The following is a 15,152-nucleotide window of genomic DNA, read 5'->3' as shown; positions in this document are numbered from 1 at the left end:
TAATTTCAGCTAGTTTTAGTTAGTTTTGTAAACTCACAATACAGTTTTAGTTAGTTATCGTTTTTTGCTTTTAATTATAGTTTTTTATTTATTTCAGTTAATGAAAATGTCTTTTCAGTTTTCATTATTTCGTTCGTTTTCGTTAACTATAAAAACCTTGTATGTTACAAAGTTTACGGCCGGCAGGAACCGGCTTGATGGTATCACGTGGTATGGCCAAACTCGCATGCAATTGGTCAGTGGGTTTTCTTTGGCGCTTCACTACTACCGTACCGTGGTGTGTCTCCTTCCCGTAGACGCCTCCCCTTATGTCTCCGTTTCATTTGTAAGACAGTCTTACTATTTCACACACACACACACACACACACACACACACACACACACACACACACACACACAGTCCGTGCTTACACTGTGAGCCTGTCTGTGGGAGTTCTCCTCGGTACAGTATGCAGTCTGTGGGTTTTATCAGAGGCATCCCACCTGGAGGGAGTCTTGAGGCAAAAACACAGCTTCAGACAGATTTAGAGCTCTTTCTGCTCCGCAGGAATGAGCGAGCGGTGTTTGTCTTGCACGGTGTTTGAATGGCGCTCTTTTTTGGGAACGAGCCTCCCATTGGAAAGTGGCTCCTGGAGTGTGAGGGCGCATAATGATGCTGCTGGATAAAAGTCTGGCATCAGTAAAACGGTGACAGAACACACAGAAGTAACAAAAAGATTCAAGTGAGAGAAGAGCAAAATACTTATTCCTGCATTTTCTTTTATTGTTATTCTGCCGTAAGCTGGCCTATAATAATCTTCAAAACGTCAAAGAAAGTTCTTTGTCCCATAAATAACAACGTGCAATGTGTTCTGCAGAATCCCAGCTTTTAATGGAGTAAGAGAAATGACAAAAGCCTCATTGAAACATTTTTTTTAAAGAAACACAGTTGGAGTCAAGTATGTTCCCGGTCTGTTGGCTATTAAACTCCCCATGCAAGGCCTTTTTCCCCGTAACTTTTGTTTCCTGGGTTTTTAGCACCTCGTTTAATGTTGGGAAAAGAGGCCACTTAAGAAAAGATGGGCCGCATAAATGTGCCAATTTAAGAATCAAAATGAAAACCGTCTAAATTGGAACTCTGGGCATACGCGGTCATATATGTATTCTCTGGATGGATGATGAGGCCATGTGGTCGGCAGCTGTCAGCAAAGAGAACTGTGCATCTTCTTAAAATATAGTTAAGGGCCAAGAATAGGTCGCACGCCTGTGTCTGAGACTGGTATGTGCTTCAGATTTAATTTAGTCAGGCTGACGAAGATTAAAACCAAATTTAAGCCTGGCACAAAATCGTCACCTAATGTGGGCCGTTTATGCTGTTTTATTTTTAATAACACATGTTCAAAATGCATTATGCTATGTATTACACTTTTTTAAAGGCTTGACAATATTACACATGGTTACAATCAGATCATGTGCCTATTTTTATAGTGTTGTGCCACATGATAATGATCAGCCTCTATTATTTTTAAATGGTCATGATACTAAACCTGCATAGCAACCCATTCTACCCATCAGCTCAGTTCAGTTGTTGCTGGTGCAGCTAAACCTAAAGTATCAGCAAGTGTCCAGCATATACCCGCATATATATCGTGCTGATATTGTAACAGATTCATCAAACCGCATGATGAATCTATAGCATGTTCATTCGGTGTCATTAATGATATTAGTAAGTCCACAGTTTTCACATTAAGTCCACTCAGATTGACAGTGACCTTCTTCGTGGTGACCAACAGCAGTTCAGCACAATCTTCAGTATATTTTCTCTTGTACTAAATACTGAATTTATTATAATACTATGCTTTTAGCTGGCTTTGAGCAAGCCTGATACAGCATTAGAGTTGGCATGTGACCAACAGTTTGCATTGTGCCTTTTTTCATGGCACTGTTGTGTCCTTTAGCTCATGTCCCCCAGGAACAGCAGCCAACTGTGAGGCAATTTTAGCCCCCTGATCACAGTCTAAATTTCACATCACATGACCATCACAGAGCCTGACACGTATTGTTCTCACCGATGGTTACAAAAGAAATGCAATTTGAGCCATTAGGCACACAAGTCTCATTGAGATGAAGGGTTTGTGCTCTGTGAAGCCTTAAAAACTTTTCAACGTATGCAACCAGGGATCGGCTCAGAAACAACTTAGAAGAAAGTCTTCACATGCACTTTCTGCCACAGAAGTATAAAGTGCAAGTAGGTTTACATTCACACTGGTTTTAATTAGGGCCATGTGCTACTCTGAAAGCTGAACTCAAGGAAAACCTTTATAAAGACATATTCAGCTCATGTAAACTTAGCATAAAAAGTAAGGAAATTTGTGTTGGGTTGATTATTTCTTTGTTGTAACAGTGCTTCTTGGCAATAAATCTTATACAGCTGGAAAGCCTGTTTATTTCCACTGAAATGGAGCCACATTTATAAGGAAAATGCATTTGTGGGTTGAGCAGCAGAGTTGAGTATGTCAGTTGCGCCCATGAAAAACTTGCCAAATCTTCTGTGCCAACGTCAAACAGCTTACTCTGCTAATGACTCTTGTTTTGAGCTTCTGGTACCCCAGGCGCTGACAGTCAGGCTTGTCGCCACTAGAGATATTGAGATGAGATTCTGCAACCAGAGGCAATCCCATATCTCTGCAGTCTGAGACTGAACTCTATCCTCCAAGACGACAACGCTCGCATCCCCCACCCGCGTGTGACCAAGCTGGTGACCAGCATGAGGAGGAGGTGCCAGGCTGCTGTGGCTGCGTTTGGTTCTTCCACATGCTACTGAGGCCCCTGTTTGTTATGTGAATAAATCGTTAAATTGCCAATATGTCTCGTTTCTTCAGACTTCAACCATCAAATCCAATAAACAACGCCAAACAAGTTAATAGCAGAGTAAGCTGTTTGGTATTAGCAGAGAAGATTTGGCAAGTTTTTCATGCACGCGTCCCACATACTCAACTCTGCTGCTCAACCCACAAAAGCATTTTCCCTAAAAATGTGGCTCCATTTAAGTGGAAATAAACAGGCTTTCCAATTTATTGCCAACAGATTTATTGCCAAGAAGCATTGTTACAACAAAGAAATAATCAACCAGACATACATTTCAGTACTTTTTATGCCAAGTTTACATTATCTGAATATGTCTTTATTTATTTTTTATTTTGGGCCACTACATTAGCCCAGAACTGCTAAGTGTAAAAATGACTGCTGCAGTCTTTTCATTTTCAACACTGATTACAGCACAAAAAGTAAATACACAAAAGAGTTGCAACAGAAGAAAGACAGAACTAGGACGGCAGAAATGAAGGACCATCCTGGGACAAACTACACACAGTCATGAAATTAGGGTTAAATCTTGGCTGCTGGGTTTACAATATTGTTATTATTAGAATATTAGATAAAGCCTCAAAGTGATCCAATAAATGAAACTGGAGATGATACAACAATAAACCACAGTGACATCTGAGTAAACATCACAGAAAGAAGGCGAGTGTTACCGGAAAGTCTACAATTTGCGCTATTTGTGGTTTCAATTTCAGCTCATTATCCTGAAATGAGAACGTAATTAGAGCCTTATTTTCAGATAGTACTCAGTTTTCTAGTGATTTTAAATCCTACACAAGCTTTACCAACGGCACATTTAACTAAGCATTATTTCATTTTCATTTAACACACACACACACACACACACACACACACACACACACACACACACACACACACACACACACACACACACACACACACACACACACACAAAGTCTCGACTCATGATTGCCAGGGATGTTTGATCTTTGGGTCCCAAGTTCAGTTTCATTATGTGTTGTTGCAGTACCCACCAGAATAGGACTGGGTTTTTTTGTTTTTTTTTGCTTTCTGTTGCTGCTGTCTCATCTGTGGCAATCAGGCAGGGTCACTCTCACCAGGGCCAGTCAGGCGTGAAGCACGGACAGGAAGTGACTAGATCACATGTGACAATATTGCACTGGAGGAGCCCTGCATGTCTACCACTGTTGACAGAGTGAGATGATGGAGGGAACAAAGGAGAAGGAGGAGGCTATCTAGAGACAGTGGGGGGTGAGGGGGCAGTCACTGCCCATGGGGGACTGAACACAAAAGAAAGAGGTTGTAATTGGTTCATAGAGAATCACCAAAGAAGCAGGAAGGAAAACTGGAGTGACCTCTAAGCTGTGAGTCAGTGTGGAAAAAAAATCAATTTGCCAAGAGACCACATCCCAAACACAGAGAGTGAGAGAAGTGTTAGAGCGAGATCAGGAGGGATTATAAGAGCAAGCTGAGAAGGGGGGCGTGGGTCCAAAGGTGCTTATCTGAAGCCGTGGGCATTACATAAACACTGACCATGCCTGCCTTGCTGCTGGATAGAAATCAGGTTGCAGCATCCAGTGAGAGCACACGAGGTCACGATCACGGCCAGGACACTATGTACAGCCAAGAGGTGACACAGCAGGCTGAGACACCAATAATATCTACGGTACACCGGGGTACTCCGAGGGGGCTAGGAAATATGCTTTTGGCTTGTTGCCTCACAGTGGTGTTCACAAGTGCTCTACACCCCGTGGCCTTTGAAAACTAACCAAGATTAACAGATCTGCTCAACTTGGGTGGGGGGGGGGGGTTGTAATTTGGTGACATTTGTTTAAAGTCCAGTTTAATTAGGCTGAAAAAAATGCTGAATGGAAAATTAATGGCTCACCAAAGTTATTAAAATGTAAGGGATATAATTTAATCTGGAAATGGACTCAGTCTGATAATTCCAAAGTCTTGAATCAATCCCATCCCACGAGCGATGCCTTTAGCATGGCTGACGACAGCTGACTGACACATGGGACACTTTATGCAGTGTTGTTGGACACTGCCTGCATTTTCTCTTTCCTGTAGCACCTGCGGTACCAGCATTGTTTGAGCTGCACACCTTCCATTTTACAGGCTTGGCTAACATCAGAGAATGGCGGATTAAATATGTGATGGCCTGCGAGGATGATATTTGGACACGCTTCAGTTAAAATGCCAAAGGGGGGGAGTGAGTGTATTCATACCAAGAGAGGCTGCATGGCTATAAAAGACACTGTAAAGCACACCTGTCTACAGTAATGGGGGTTATCTGAGGTGCTTTCCGCATATATTTTAAGTTCAGAAGAAGGCTGCATTTTTTTTTATTGTTGTGTGCCTTATTTCTGTTCTGCATTCACTGCTAAAAGCTGGATATTACTGTGCCATCTTTTGCGACACTTCAGATGTCCAGTAGACACTCCTATCTGCAGTATCCTGCAGAGTCAAATGGAGGGCAAAGATGCTGCTTGCAGGGCTTCAAATATATATCCCTTCATGACTGTTTTTTACAAACCAAATACATTTTCAATGAGAGAATGAGACAACCAGTGCAAATACGTTATGCTGTCAGTTTTGACTGGTCAAAAACCAGGCAGTGGCATTGCCTAGTTTTCCACTGACACTGAAAGAAAGCTTTGACATCCATTGCAACACGGCTATAATCCAGCAGCAATTTAGTAGCTAAAAAAAAAAAAGAATCTCAGAATGACTTTCGTGCTCATCTGAAGAAATTATTCACCTAAAAGCCTTTAAAACCTGTCGTTATCTTCATTCGTTCCTTTTTTGCTCTGTAATAGCGAAGGGCAGTGAAGGAATCATTTTATGACTAAAAGGAGCAAAAAATGACTGGCAGGTCTTTTTTTTTTTTTTTTTAAAGCGTGAACTTCCTGGCTTTGTCTGTCAGATGTCCTCTCATAATGATAATGCCTTAAGCTAAGCTTCCAATTTCCTAAACCAAAGAAATAAAGGTTGAAAGTTTCAGTGCACATTATGCCCACCTGAATGAGTCATTTAAAAAAAAAAAAAGGTTCATCTGTAACTGATGTGGGTTGTAGGCGGTGTTTTTATTAATATTTTTTAATGCTGTTGACTTATGAAACAGTGTTAAATCACCAGAATCAACAATTAAAACAACTTAAAACAACTATAAAACTACACACATTACAATAAAGCCCATCCATCCATTTCCTGACATGTCTAGGGTGTACCCTGCCTCTCGCCCCATGGCATTGGGATTAGTAGTGTGTTATACAAAAATAAAACCATGTATGGAACTATATATGAAAAAAAACAGACTGAAAGGGTCAGTTCTGTTTTATATCCTTAGTGCAGCTTGTCTGGGCAATAATTGAGATTATAACTAAAACAAGATTCAGCCTAAATTAGACAGACAGGATTAAAAGAAAAAGAACAGAGGCCCATCTAATCCTGCGTGCTCACATGTGATGCACATATGGGACATACTCACGCTTGCACCACCATCACCATTTTTTCATCTCGAAAGCTTCAGTTCACCTCTGATCACAGCGCTTTCAAAGTGTCAATAAAAGTGCATGAATTTAAGTTGAACAGAGATAAACATAACACATTCTTATTGATTCTTTTGGATAATTGGGTGACATTATAAATATCATAGCTGTTCTCTTGCAGACAGATTGATTGGCTAATTAATTTCCTGCTGATGACCTACTTCCTACCTATAGGGGTTACTACAGTATGTGACAATATACAACAAACTTACACACCATTAAATTGATTTCAGTCACATTCCTGCATCCAAAGTCCAGTACCACATTGATTTCCCTCTGATCCTTTTAGGTCAAATGTGAGTGTAAGCATGTGTCCAAGTAGCCTGTTTGCTTAAACATATGCCCATGAAAACCAGTATTTGACGGGGCCAAAGGTCAAGTGGAGGTGTCTGCTCACATGCTAGAGATTGTAATGGGTATGGCTGCTTTAAGCTGTTAGTATAGACTAAGCTGTGGGACATCATGTTAACGTATCCTCAAAGCACCTCTCTAATAAGCTACGGTGGATGGAGCTGTATGGGATGGACTTGCAGAGCTTAAAGAGGGAAGCTCATCCACTGCATTCTGTAATTATCCAGGTCTGCACAACAGGGCCAAAACCAGTCATGCTCGTTTGGCTGTAATGCATAAGCTCAGTGACCGTGGAAATGTGTGTTGTTTTTTTTTTTTTTCTTAGATTGGATTAAAATGTATCCATCTCATTTAAAAAAAATGTCATGTAAAGCCCCTACAATAGTGTAGTGTAGGGATACAACTTGTAATGATTACCTGCATATCCAACACAGCAGCCAGAGGCTGTTTACCCTGTACAACCCAATAAAGGGCACGGATTTACTGAGATTATAAAATAAAAAATACAAACTAGACAAAAACAGAAACTGTAGCGTAAGGTACAAACGCATCCTCTGCTGCCCTCACGTGGCTTTTTGTGTTAATACAACGCCGCAATAACCATAACACTAAAGACAACAATAGTAGTATACCTGTACTTTATACTTATCCTGTTTTTTTTATATCCAGTTAATGACTAGCATGCAAAGTAATTTATATGTGCGGTATGAATGAGCCTGGAAGCAGCGGTTTCTTTTCCAAACACACGGTAGTGAAATATCTCGCCATATTGCCATGCTATACTACTCAGTACACTAACAGTACTACATACTTAAAAGCGCGTGACAGCAACGTTAGCTTTTCAGTCTGTGTGTCTGTTCTGAGTTAGCCACAGGGTCTCGCTTTGCTCGGCAGAAAACCCACAAAGCTTCTTTGCGGTTGCCGTTACTCACATGCTGTTAGCTATCCTTAAAATAAGCTAACATAAGCAACATTTCACTGTTAAATTTTCAGCTGTATCGCTGTAATCTGGTTTAGCTTAAATACACAAACACAGCAGAAAATTCACGTAGCTCGTTCGCCTCGTATGCTTCATAAGTCAACGACCCAAGATGGCGATACCGTCCGGTCCCATGGTGTAATGGTTAGCACTCTGGACTTTGAATCCAGCGATCCGAGTTCAAATCTCGGTGGGACCTCACCTTTTTCCTCGCGTGCTTAAGAATTAAAGCACGTTTTTATTATCCTGGGAAATCAACATGAACTTAGAAGAACAACATGGAAATACGTAAAGCACATGTTGTTCTCTTTAGACCAACTATTTCCTCTTTTATTGCCTCCTCCACCTTCCACGGCCACACAGCGTCTGCAGACTGTGGAGGACCGGGAGACTCACGCACAATAAAGCATTTTATGATTTATTTATGAATTGTGCCATAAAATATGCATTTACACATTACTTTTTAATTTCCTTTATTTTTTTTAGACATTACTAAAGTAATTCATTATTTGGTAATTTAATTGACAGTAAAAGAGGAATTTCTATTTCAATTCCATTTCATTTTCCTATTAGCTGCTGGATTAGCTTCTTCATTTAGCATTTCCATAACTCATCTGGCCCTTGGAAATGATCAAATAATAATTTTTTTTCATTCATGTCTAAATAAATAAAAGAAATTAAAAAGTAATTTGTAAATGAATTTACAAATGCATATTTTATTGCACAATTCATTATTAAATCACAACATGCTTTATCTTGATGTGCATGAGTCTCCACAGGTCCTCCACAGCAGACTGTTTATTTCCCCACCCTATTTCCCAACCTAAACTCTCATATATTGCCAAAAGGCTGTCTGCCTACACATGTATATGAACTTAATATGACGTCAGCCCACTCTTTGCAGCTACAACAGCTTCAGCTCTTCTTGGAAGGCTTTCCACAAGGTTTAGGAGTGTGTTTATGTGAATTTTTGACCATTCTTCCAGAAGCACATTCGTGAGGTCAGACATTGATGTTGGATAAGAAGGCCTGGCTCACAGTTTCTGCTCTAATTCATCTCAAAGGTGTTCTATTGGGTTGAGGTCAGGACTCTGTGCAGGCCAGTCAAGTTCTTCCACACCAAACTCACTCATCCATGTCTTCATGGACTTTGGTTTGTGTGCTGGTATGCAGTCATGTTGGAACAAGAAGGGGCCATCCCCAAATTGTTCCCACAAAGCTGGGAGCATGAAATTGTCCAAAATATTTTTGGTATGCTGAAGCATTAAGAGTTCCTTTCACTGGAACTAAGGGGCCGAACCCAACTCCTGAAAAACAACCCCACACAATCCCCCCTCCACCAAACTTTACACTTAGCACAGTGGAGTCAGACAAGCACCGTTCTCCTGGCATCTGCCAAACCCAGTCATCCATTGGTATGCCAGATGGAGAAGCGTGATTCATCACTCCAGAGAACACGTTTCCACTGCTCTGGAGTCCAGTGGGGGCGTGCTTTACACCACTGCATCCAATGCTTTGCATTGTGCTTGGTGATGTAAGGCTTGGATGCAGCTGCACGGCCATGGAAACCCATTCCATAAAGTTCTCTACACACTGTTCTTGAGCTAATCTGAAGGCCGCATGAAGTTTGACTCTGCCGAAAGTTGGTGACCTCTGCGCACTATGCACCTCAGCATCAGCTGACCCCGCTCTGTGATTTTACACGGCCTACCACTTTGTGGCTGAGTTGCTGTCATTCTCAATCGCTTCCACTTTGTTATAAAATATTTAGAAGCGAGGAAATTTCATGACTGGACAGGTGCCATCCTATCACAGTACCACGCTGGAATTCTCTGAGCTCCTTAGAGCGACTCATTCTTTCACAAATGCTTGCAGAAGCAGTCTGCATGCCTAGGTGCTTGGTTTATATACCTGTGGCCATGGAAGTGATTGGAACACCTGAATTCAGTGATTTGGATGGGTGAGTGAATACTTTTGGCTTTTTAGAGTACTTTATATAGTGATGGCTTAAACTAAACAAGAAATAATAAATAAAAAATTCAAGTAACACACAGGTTGCCATACCAATTATAGGCTAAATAGGCAAAGTAACCAGCAAAAAGTAGCATAGGAGCATAAGTATGTAAATTGCCCCCGAGTACAGAACAGATACAGACACAGCAAGATTATGTTCACACACCTTTATTTCCACACAATAATGGCAGTGTTTAAAAATATAAATACAATAATATGCTTGAAGTGAACATTTCTTTTGACGCTTTATTGGAATGTTTCTCAGATTTCTTCACAAATGCATCCATGACAGTTGTTTCTCTACTGAACAGACACTTCTCAAGTGGGTGGAATAAACTAAAACAGCTGTTTCACAGTTCTGTCTCATATATAGGTAATTTCTTATACCCCACTACATCCACACTGGAGCCTTTGTTTTCCTAGCATGACGCACATGTATGCATCCTGTAATAACAGCTAAATACATTTGCTAACAGCTCACTTCTAATAATAAGACTTGCTCGGTGTTCCAGTGGAATATGAAACAATGCCGGCACTGCAGCCAGGATACATACAGCGCAGTACTATTAAATTATATTTCTGTGAAGTGGCTGTAAAGTATAACTGCGCAAAGGGAGTGGGGAAAGCATTGTGTAGCAATGACGCACACTATCTGAAATAATAACAATATTCAATAAAAACCCTAAAAAGCATGGAAACAGTATACTAAAAAGGCACACAAACCAGCACAGTCTTCTGTCTGCAAACGGTGGCGCAGTGTGTAATGGAATTCTGCAGCTCATCCTCATCTGAACTTTAAGGATATTAAAGCTTTAACATCAGATTAAGGTACCCTGTTCTGTTACAATAAAATCAATGTAATTATTAAAAAAAAAAAAAAATGGTGTAAATTAAATAAGTACATTTTTTCACACATTGTTCATAACAAAGTAGTGGCTATTTGTGAAAAAAATAACACACACACACAAACTTGAGCATGACCGATATTGATATTTGGTGATTTAGAAATCTGATATTTCAATTGTATTTCTTTTAGACACACAAAAAATAAAGAGATTTCCTCAGCATTTGTTATGTGTAGCTATTTATTTAATTGTTTATGCTTCAATGCTTTATGCTCTGCTTGGATCAGCTGGTCGCTGTTGTTGTTTGTGGAGTTCCAGACAGGGAATTTGTCGAGTGCCTTACGGTCGACAAACTCTGCAGTGTCAACATTCATAACACAGTTGAAAAGTATTTCTCCCATCTCTTATTTACCTTTTTTTTTATTATTTTTTTTAAAAATTCACTTATCAGGCATTATAAATGTCGATACCAACAAATCTGCAAATAGCTGATATCGGCTGATAATATCGGCTTGCCGATAAATCGGTCAGGGTCCAGTGCACACACTGCACACTGCACTGTGCACACACTGTGAATCTTTATCTATGGAAATCTGCTGAGCCTTTCCTGTACTCAAAGCTAAGCTCCTAGTTTGATGTTAGAGAGATGTCTAACATGCTGATTGGTCACTTAAGGACTGAAGATAAGTGATGACACCCTGTTTCAAACTGTAACTAGCCATGACAAGTCTAGTCAAACCACAACAGACATTTACAATATTGTTGGGCCTTTACCTTCCAGTCCCTTGAAATGACTGTTGCTGTGAGTTGATGCTATATAAATAAAACTGAACTGAAGTGAGTTGCATGTGTGCGTAATAAGCAGCTGGTTGCAGTGGTTGAAGGCGACTGAAACCAGGAGGCTGCTGCTAGATATTCTCTGCAGAAATCTTTACCCCACAAAACTGCTAACTTTAGCTGGGTTCATCTTTTTCCCTCAGTGGGTTTGCCATTTACTTAGGTGAGTAAGTACCATAATACCATTTCATATGATAATAATTGATACTTTTGAATTATAGTTGTGACAAAGATTAAAAAGAAAAGATAAAAAAATAAGTAGGGTTTTATTTTCAGATTATCAAGTTGTGGCTATCTGGCCAGCTAGCTTAAACTTGATATAACTCTCTCAAGTTAGCTGCTTTTCTGTGACATTTGGTTTTTAACACAATTAAACATTTGTATATAATAATTTTCTACACTGATAAAGTAAAAATCAGTTCAGACTAAGTATCACTGCCTTCTGCCGTTTGTATTTGTATGGGGTAAATTTGTGTGTTTTCAAATAAATCCTGCTTCAATTATAGGATTCACTAATGTGAAATTTAATAAGTAAAACAACTTAAATGAGAATGCTGGCTTTCCACAAAGTGTTTTTTTCCTTCTTAAATAAAAGCATATAAAAAAATCACATCCATGGGCTATGACATTCATTGGTCACTCTGCTGCACAATGAAGCATTCAGAGGCTCTACACAAACACTCACTGAAAACTTTGCAATAAAGATTTAGAAATCATTTATATTTTTTTTATACAAAGTCCACTATTTTCAGAGGCTTAAAAATAATTGGACAACTAAAAGCAGGTTCACAGCCAGGGGAGGTGTTTTCCCTCATTACTAAATGACAAATTAAGCAGATAAAATATCTGGATTAATTGCAGCTGCTGAACTTGTATTTGGTAGGTTTTCACTGGAACGCTCAATATGAGGTCCCACGAGATGTCCGTGCAAGTGAGGGAGCCCATCAACAAACTATCAGACAGATAGTAAAAACTTTAGGAGCGGCCAAATGAACAATCTGATACATTTAGCAGAAAAGAAGAAGGAATGCACTGGCCAGCTCTGCAACAGCAAACGATCTGGAAATCCACAGAAGACACTAAAGTGGATGATCTGAAAAACTCCTTGACTCTAACCAAGTCAAGAACACTCTCGGGGAGGCTCATTATCTTAGTCTACAATCGGGAGATGCCTTCATGAATGTAAATACAGAGGGTTTAAAACAAGGTGCAAAGCACTAGATACACTCAAGAACAACTCAAGAAAACACCTGAAAGTGCCTGCACAGTTCTGCAAAAAATTATATATTTTTTTATATCACATCTGTGAAACACGATAGAGGCAATGTTATGGCATGGGCATGTATAGCTCCCAGTGGAACCAGATTTTTACTGTTTAATAACTGTTCAGATATTTATACTCAGTTTCTGCCAAATGCTGACTAGACAGTGCTTCACAGAACCAGTGGATAATGTATAATGCAAAAGCAAGCCAAGAGTTTCTTAGGGAAAAAAAAAAAAAAGAGGATCTTCCATAATGCCCAAGCCAGTCACCTGATCTCAACCTAAGAACGCATGCTTTAAGTTACTGAATCCAAAACTGAAGGAAGAAAGACCCAGAAACAAGCAGCAACTGAAGGCAGCTGCACTAAAGGCCTAGCATAGTATCTCAAAAGAGGAAATGTAGCATTTAATGATGTCCACATAGGTTTTAGGCTTAAGGCAGCCATTGACTGCAAAGGATTTTCATACAGATTTTAAAAGCAATAATCCATCCATCCGATTTCTTCCACTTATTCAATTCACAGTCACAGAGCCTTTCCCACAGGGCGAAAGACAGGGTGCACCCAGGACAGGTCGCCAGTCTGTCGCGGAGCAAAAACAATAATTCTATTTAAAATTATGTTGGTTTATACAATTACTTTTGAGCCTCTGAAAATGAGGACCTATGTGATTAAAATTTGCTGGAATTCCTAAACATTTAATGCAATACTTTTGTTAAACCCCTTGAACTGAACCTGAAAGTCTGCACTTCAATTACATCTTGATTGTTTGGTTTGATGTAGATCGTGTTTGGCAGTGTAGAGAGGCAAAAGTGCCGAACAGAAATGCACCACTGACCAAAAACCTGTTGAACAAACATCATCTAAGATATAGCTTTGGGATTTGCTGCTTTCTCTGTACTGCCATGAAATATATGACAGGATGAAAACTACAAAAAAAATAACACAAAGTTACGCTATGATTACTGGATATGATAAATGATAATGATGAATGCTTGTTGTTTCCATCACTTCTTTAAAGTCCAAAAAACCCTGCTGTAAAAATGTGCCTGTGTGAGCAACACATTACATGCTTTTACATCGCTCTCCAGACATTATGTACATACATACACAGCCTAACTTTTATTTTGAAAACTCACATTCAACCTCTGTTTTTTTCAGTGTGTATGTGCGTGTATGTGTGTTTGGCACAAAAACCATCACCTTATCCAGTCAGATCTCAGTGGTCTCCAGCATGTTGCACATGCTCATCTCCCCGTTGATGGATGCCTTGCTTTTCTGTCCGTTGGCATTTGGCTGCGCCATGGACAGCGAGTCCTTTTTTTCTGAAGGCACGACAGCAGGCAGCTCTAAGCTGATGGTGGCACGGCTAGTTTCGGTGATCGAAGAGTTGTTGTGGTAGTTAAAGTGGTTGTTGGTGAGAGGCGTTTCACCCCAGCCGTTTTTGCCCCAGGCGGCTTTGCACTGAAACCACTTCCGCCGCACTGCTGTTTGGGCCTGTTCATCAGCAATAAATAAATATCATCATATTTACGCTCTTTGCCCAGAGTCAACATTTTGGAAATTTGGTCAGAAGTTATTTTGAATGGGTTGAAAAATCTGTATTATTTGTGTCATAACAGCCGTCCTAACTGAAGTCTCTAATTCAGTTTCGCACTTGTCTTAAACATACCTCAGCATTGCAGAAGCAGAAAATGATTGCCACCAGGAGCCCCTGCAAAGTGACATCCACAGATTCAATAGCAGCGCAGAAACATTTCTCTGTGATATTCCGGTACGCTTTCTTTTACTTTATATGCAGAAAATTTGGAACAGTCTAATATTAATACACAGAACACTCAGTGTTTGCTTATGCAGGAGCATAAATATATTGCAAATTATAGAAAACACTCTTTAGTCTGATCATGGGGTTTAATGGAACTCAAGTGTGCCATAGTTTTGAGTGTACCTGGAAGTGAATAGAGATGTTAAGAAAGAACTCATGGATGGCCCGGCTGATGCGTTCCTCCGGCACCCACGGGATAAGGATATACTGGATTCCCAGCAGAGGGATGAGGATGAGCGTGGCTCTCACTGCTTTCATGTACGCTGTGGACTCAGCGCAGTGCGTTTCCTTCAGCTTGGTGATCAGAACCCGAACGATATTCAGGAGAAAGAAAAAGTTCACCTGGATGGATGGATGGATGGAAGGGTGATAAAACATAAAAAATATGCGGGTAGAATAAATATGGAAGAGAAGAATGAACGCAGAAGTATTTAAATACAAGTGGCCTGATGGTGGCACTGGAGTCACACTTTTAAATAAGGAGCCAGTGAAGTTTGTCATAAAACCTCTTCGTACTCTGCATGGCTTTTACAGTTTATCACATCGCTTTGACACTAGTTTCAAAACCTGGATGTCATTTTTCAAAAGTCTGGTCACAAAACTCACAACTGATAATCAAAAATGCACATTTTTCAAAACTTT

General features: G+C 40.0%; 1 protein-coding gene and 1 non-coding gene across 2 annotated transcripts in view; one reads left to right on the top strand and one right to left on the bottom strand.

The window, feature by feature from the left end:
• The first annotated feature begins 7,855 nt into the window (after nucleotides 1–7,855).
• trnaq-uug (transfer RNA glutamine (anticodon UUG)) lies at nucleotides 7,856–7,927 on the top strand. Its single transcript has one exon. It is a non-coding gene; the product is annotated as a tRNA-Gln (tRNA).
• Nucleotides 7,928–9,893: 1,966 nt separating this feature from the next.
• Nucleotides 9,894–15,152, bottom strand: part of calcrl2 (calcitonin receptor-like 2) — a 31,427-nt gene continuing 26,168 nt past the window's right edge. Inside the window, exons 11-13 of the mRNA XM_030733938.1 lie at nucleotides 14,634–14,852; nucleotides 14,358–14,399; nucleotides 9,894–14,182 (exon numbers count right to left, since the gene is read on the bottom strand). Of these exons, the coding sequence (XP_030589798.1) occupies nucleotides 13,898–14,182; nucleotides 14,358–14,399; nucleotides 14,634–14,852 (546 nt within the window). The 3' untranslated portion in view covers nucleotides 9,894–13,897. The remainder of the gene's footprint in view (nucleotides 14,183–14,357; nucleotides 14,400–14,633; nucleotides 14,853–15,152) is intronic.

The sequence above is a fragment of the Archocentrus centrarchus genome, chromosome 7 (assembly GCF_007364275.1).
Source record: "Archocentrus centrarchus isolate MPI-CPG fArcCen1 chromosome 7, fArcCen1, whole genome shotgun sequence".
Lineage (NCBI taxonomy): Eukaryota > Metazoa > Chordata > Actinopteri > Cichliformes > Cichlidae > Archocentrus > Archocentrus centrarchus.
This window is presented reverse-complemented; position numbering and strand designations above follow the sequence as displayed.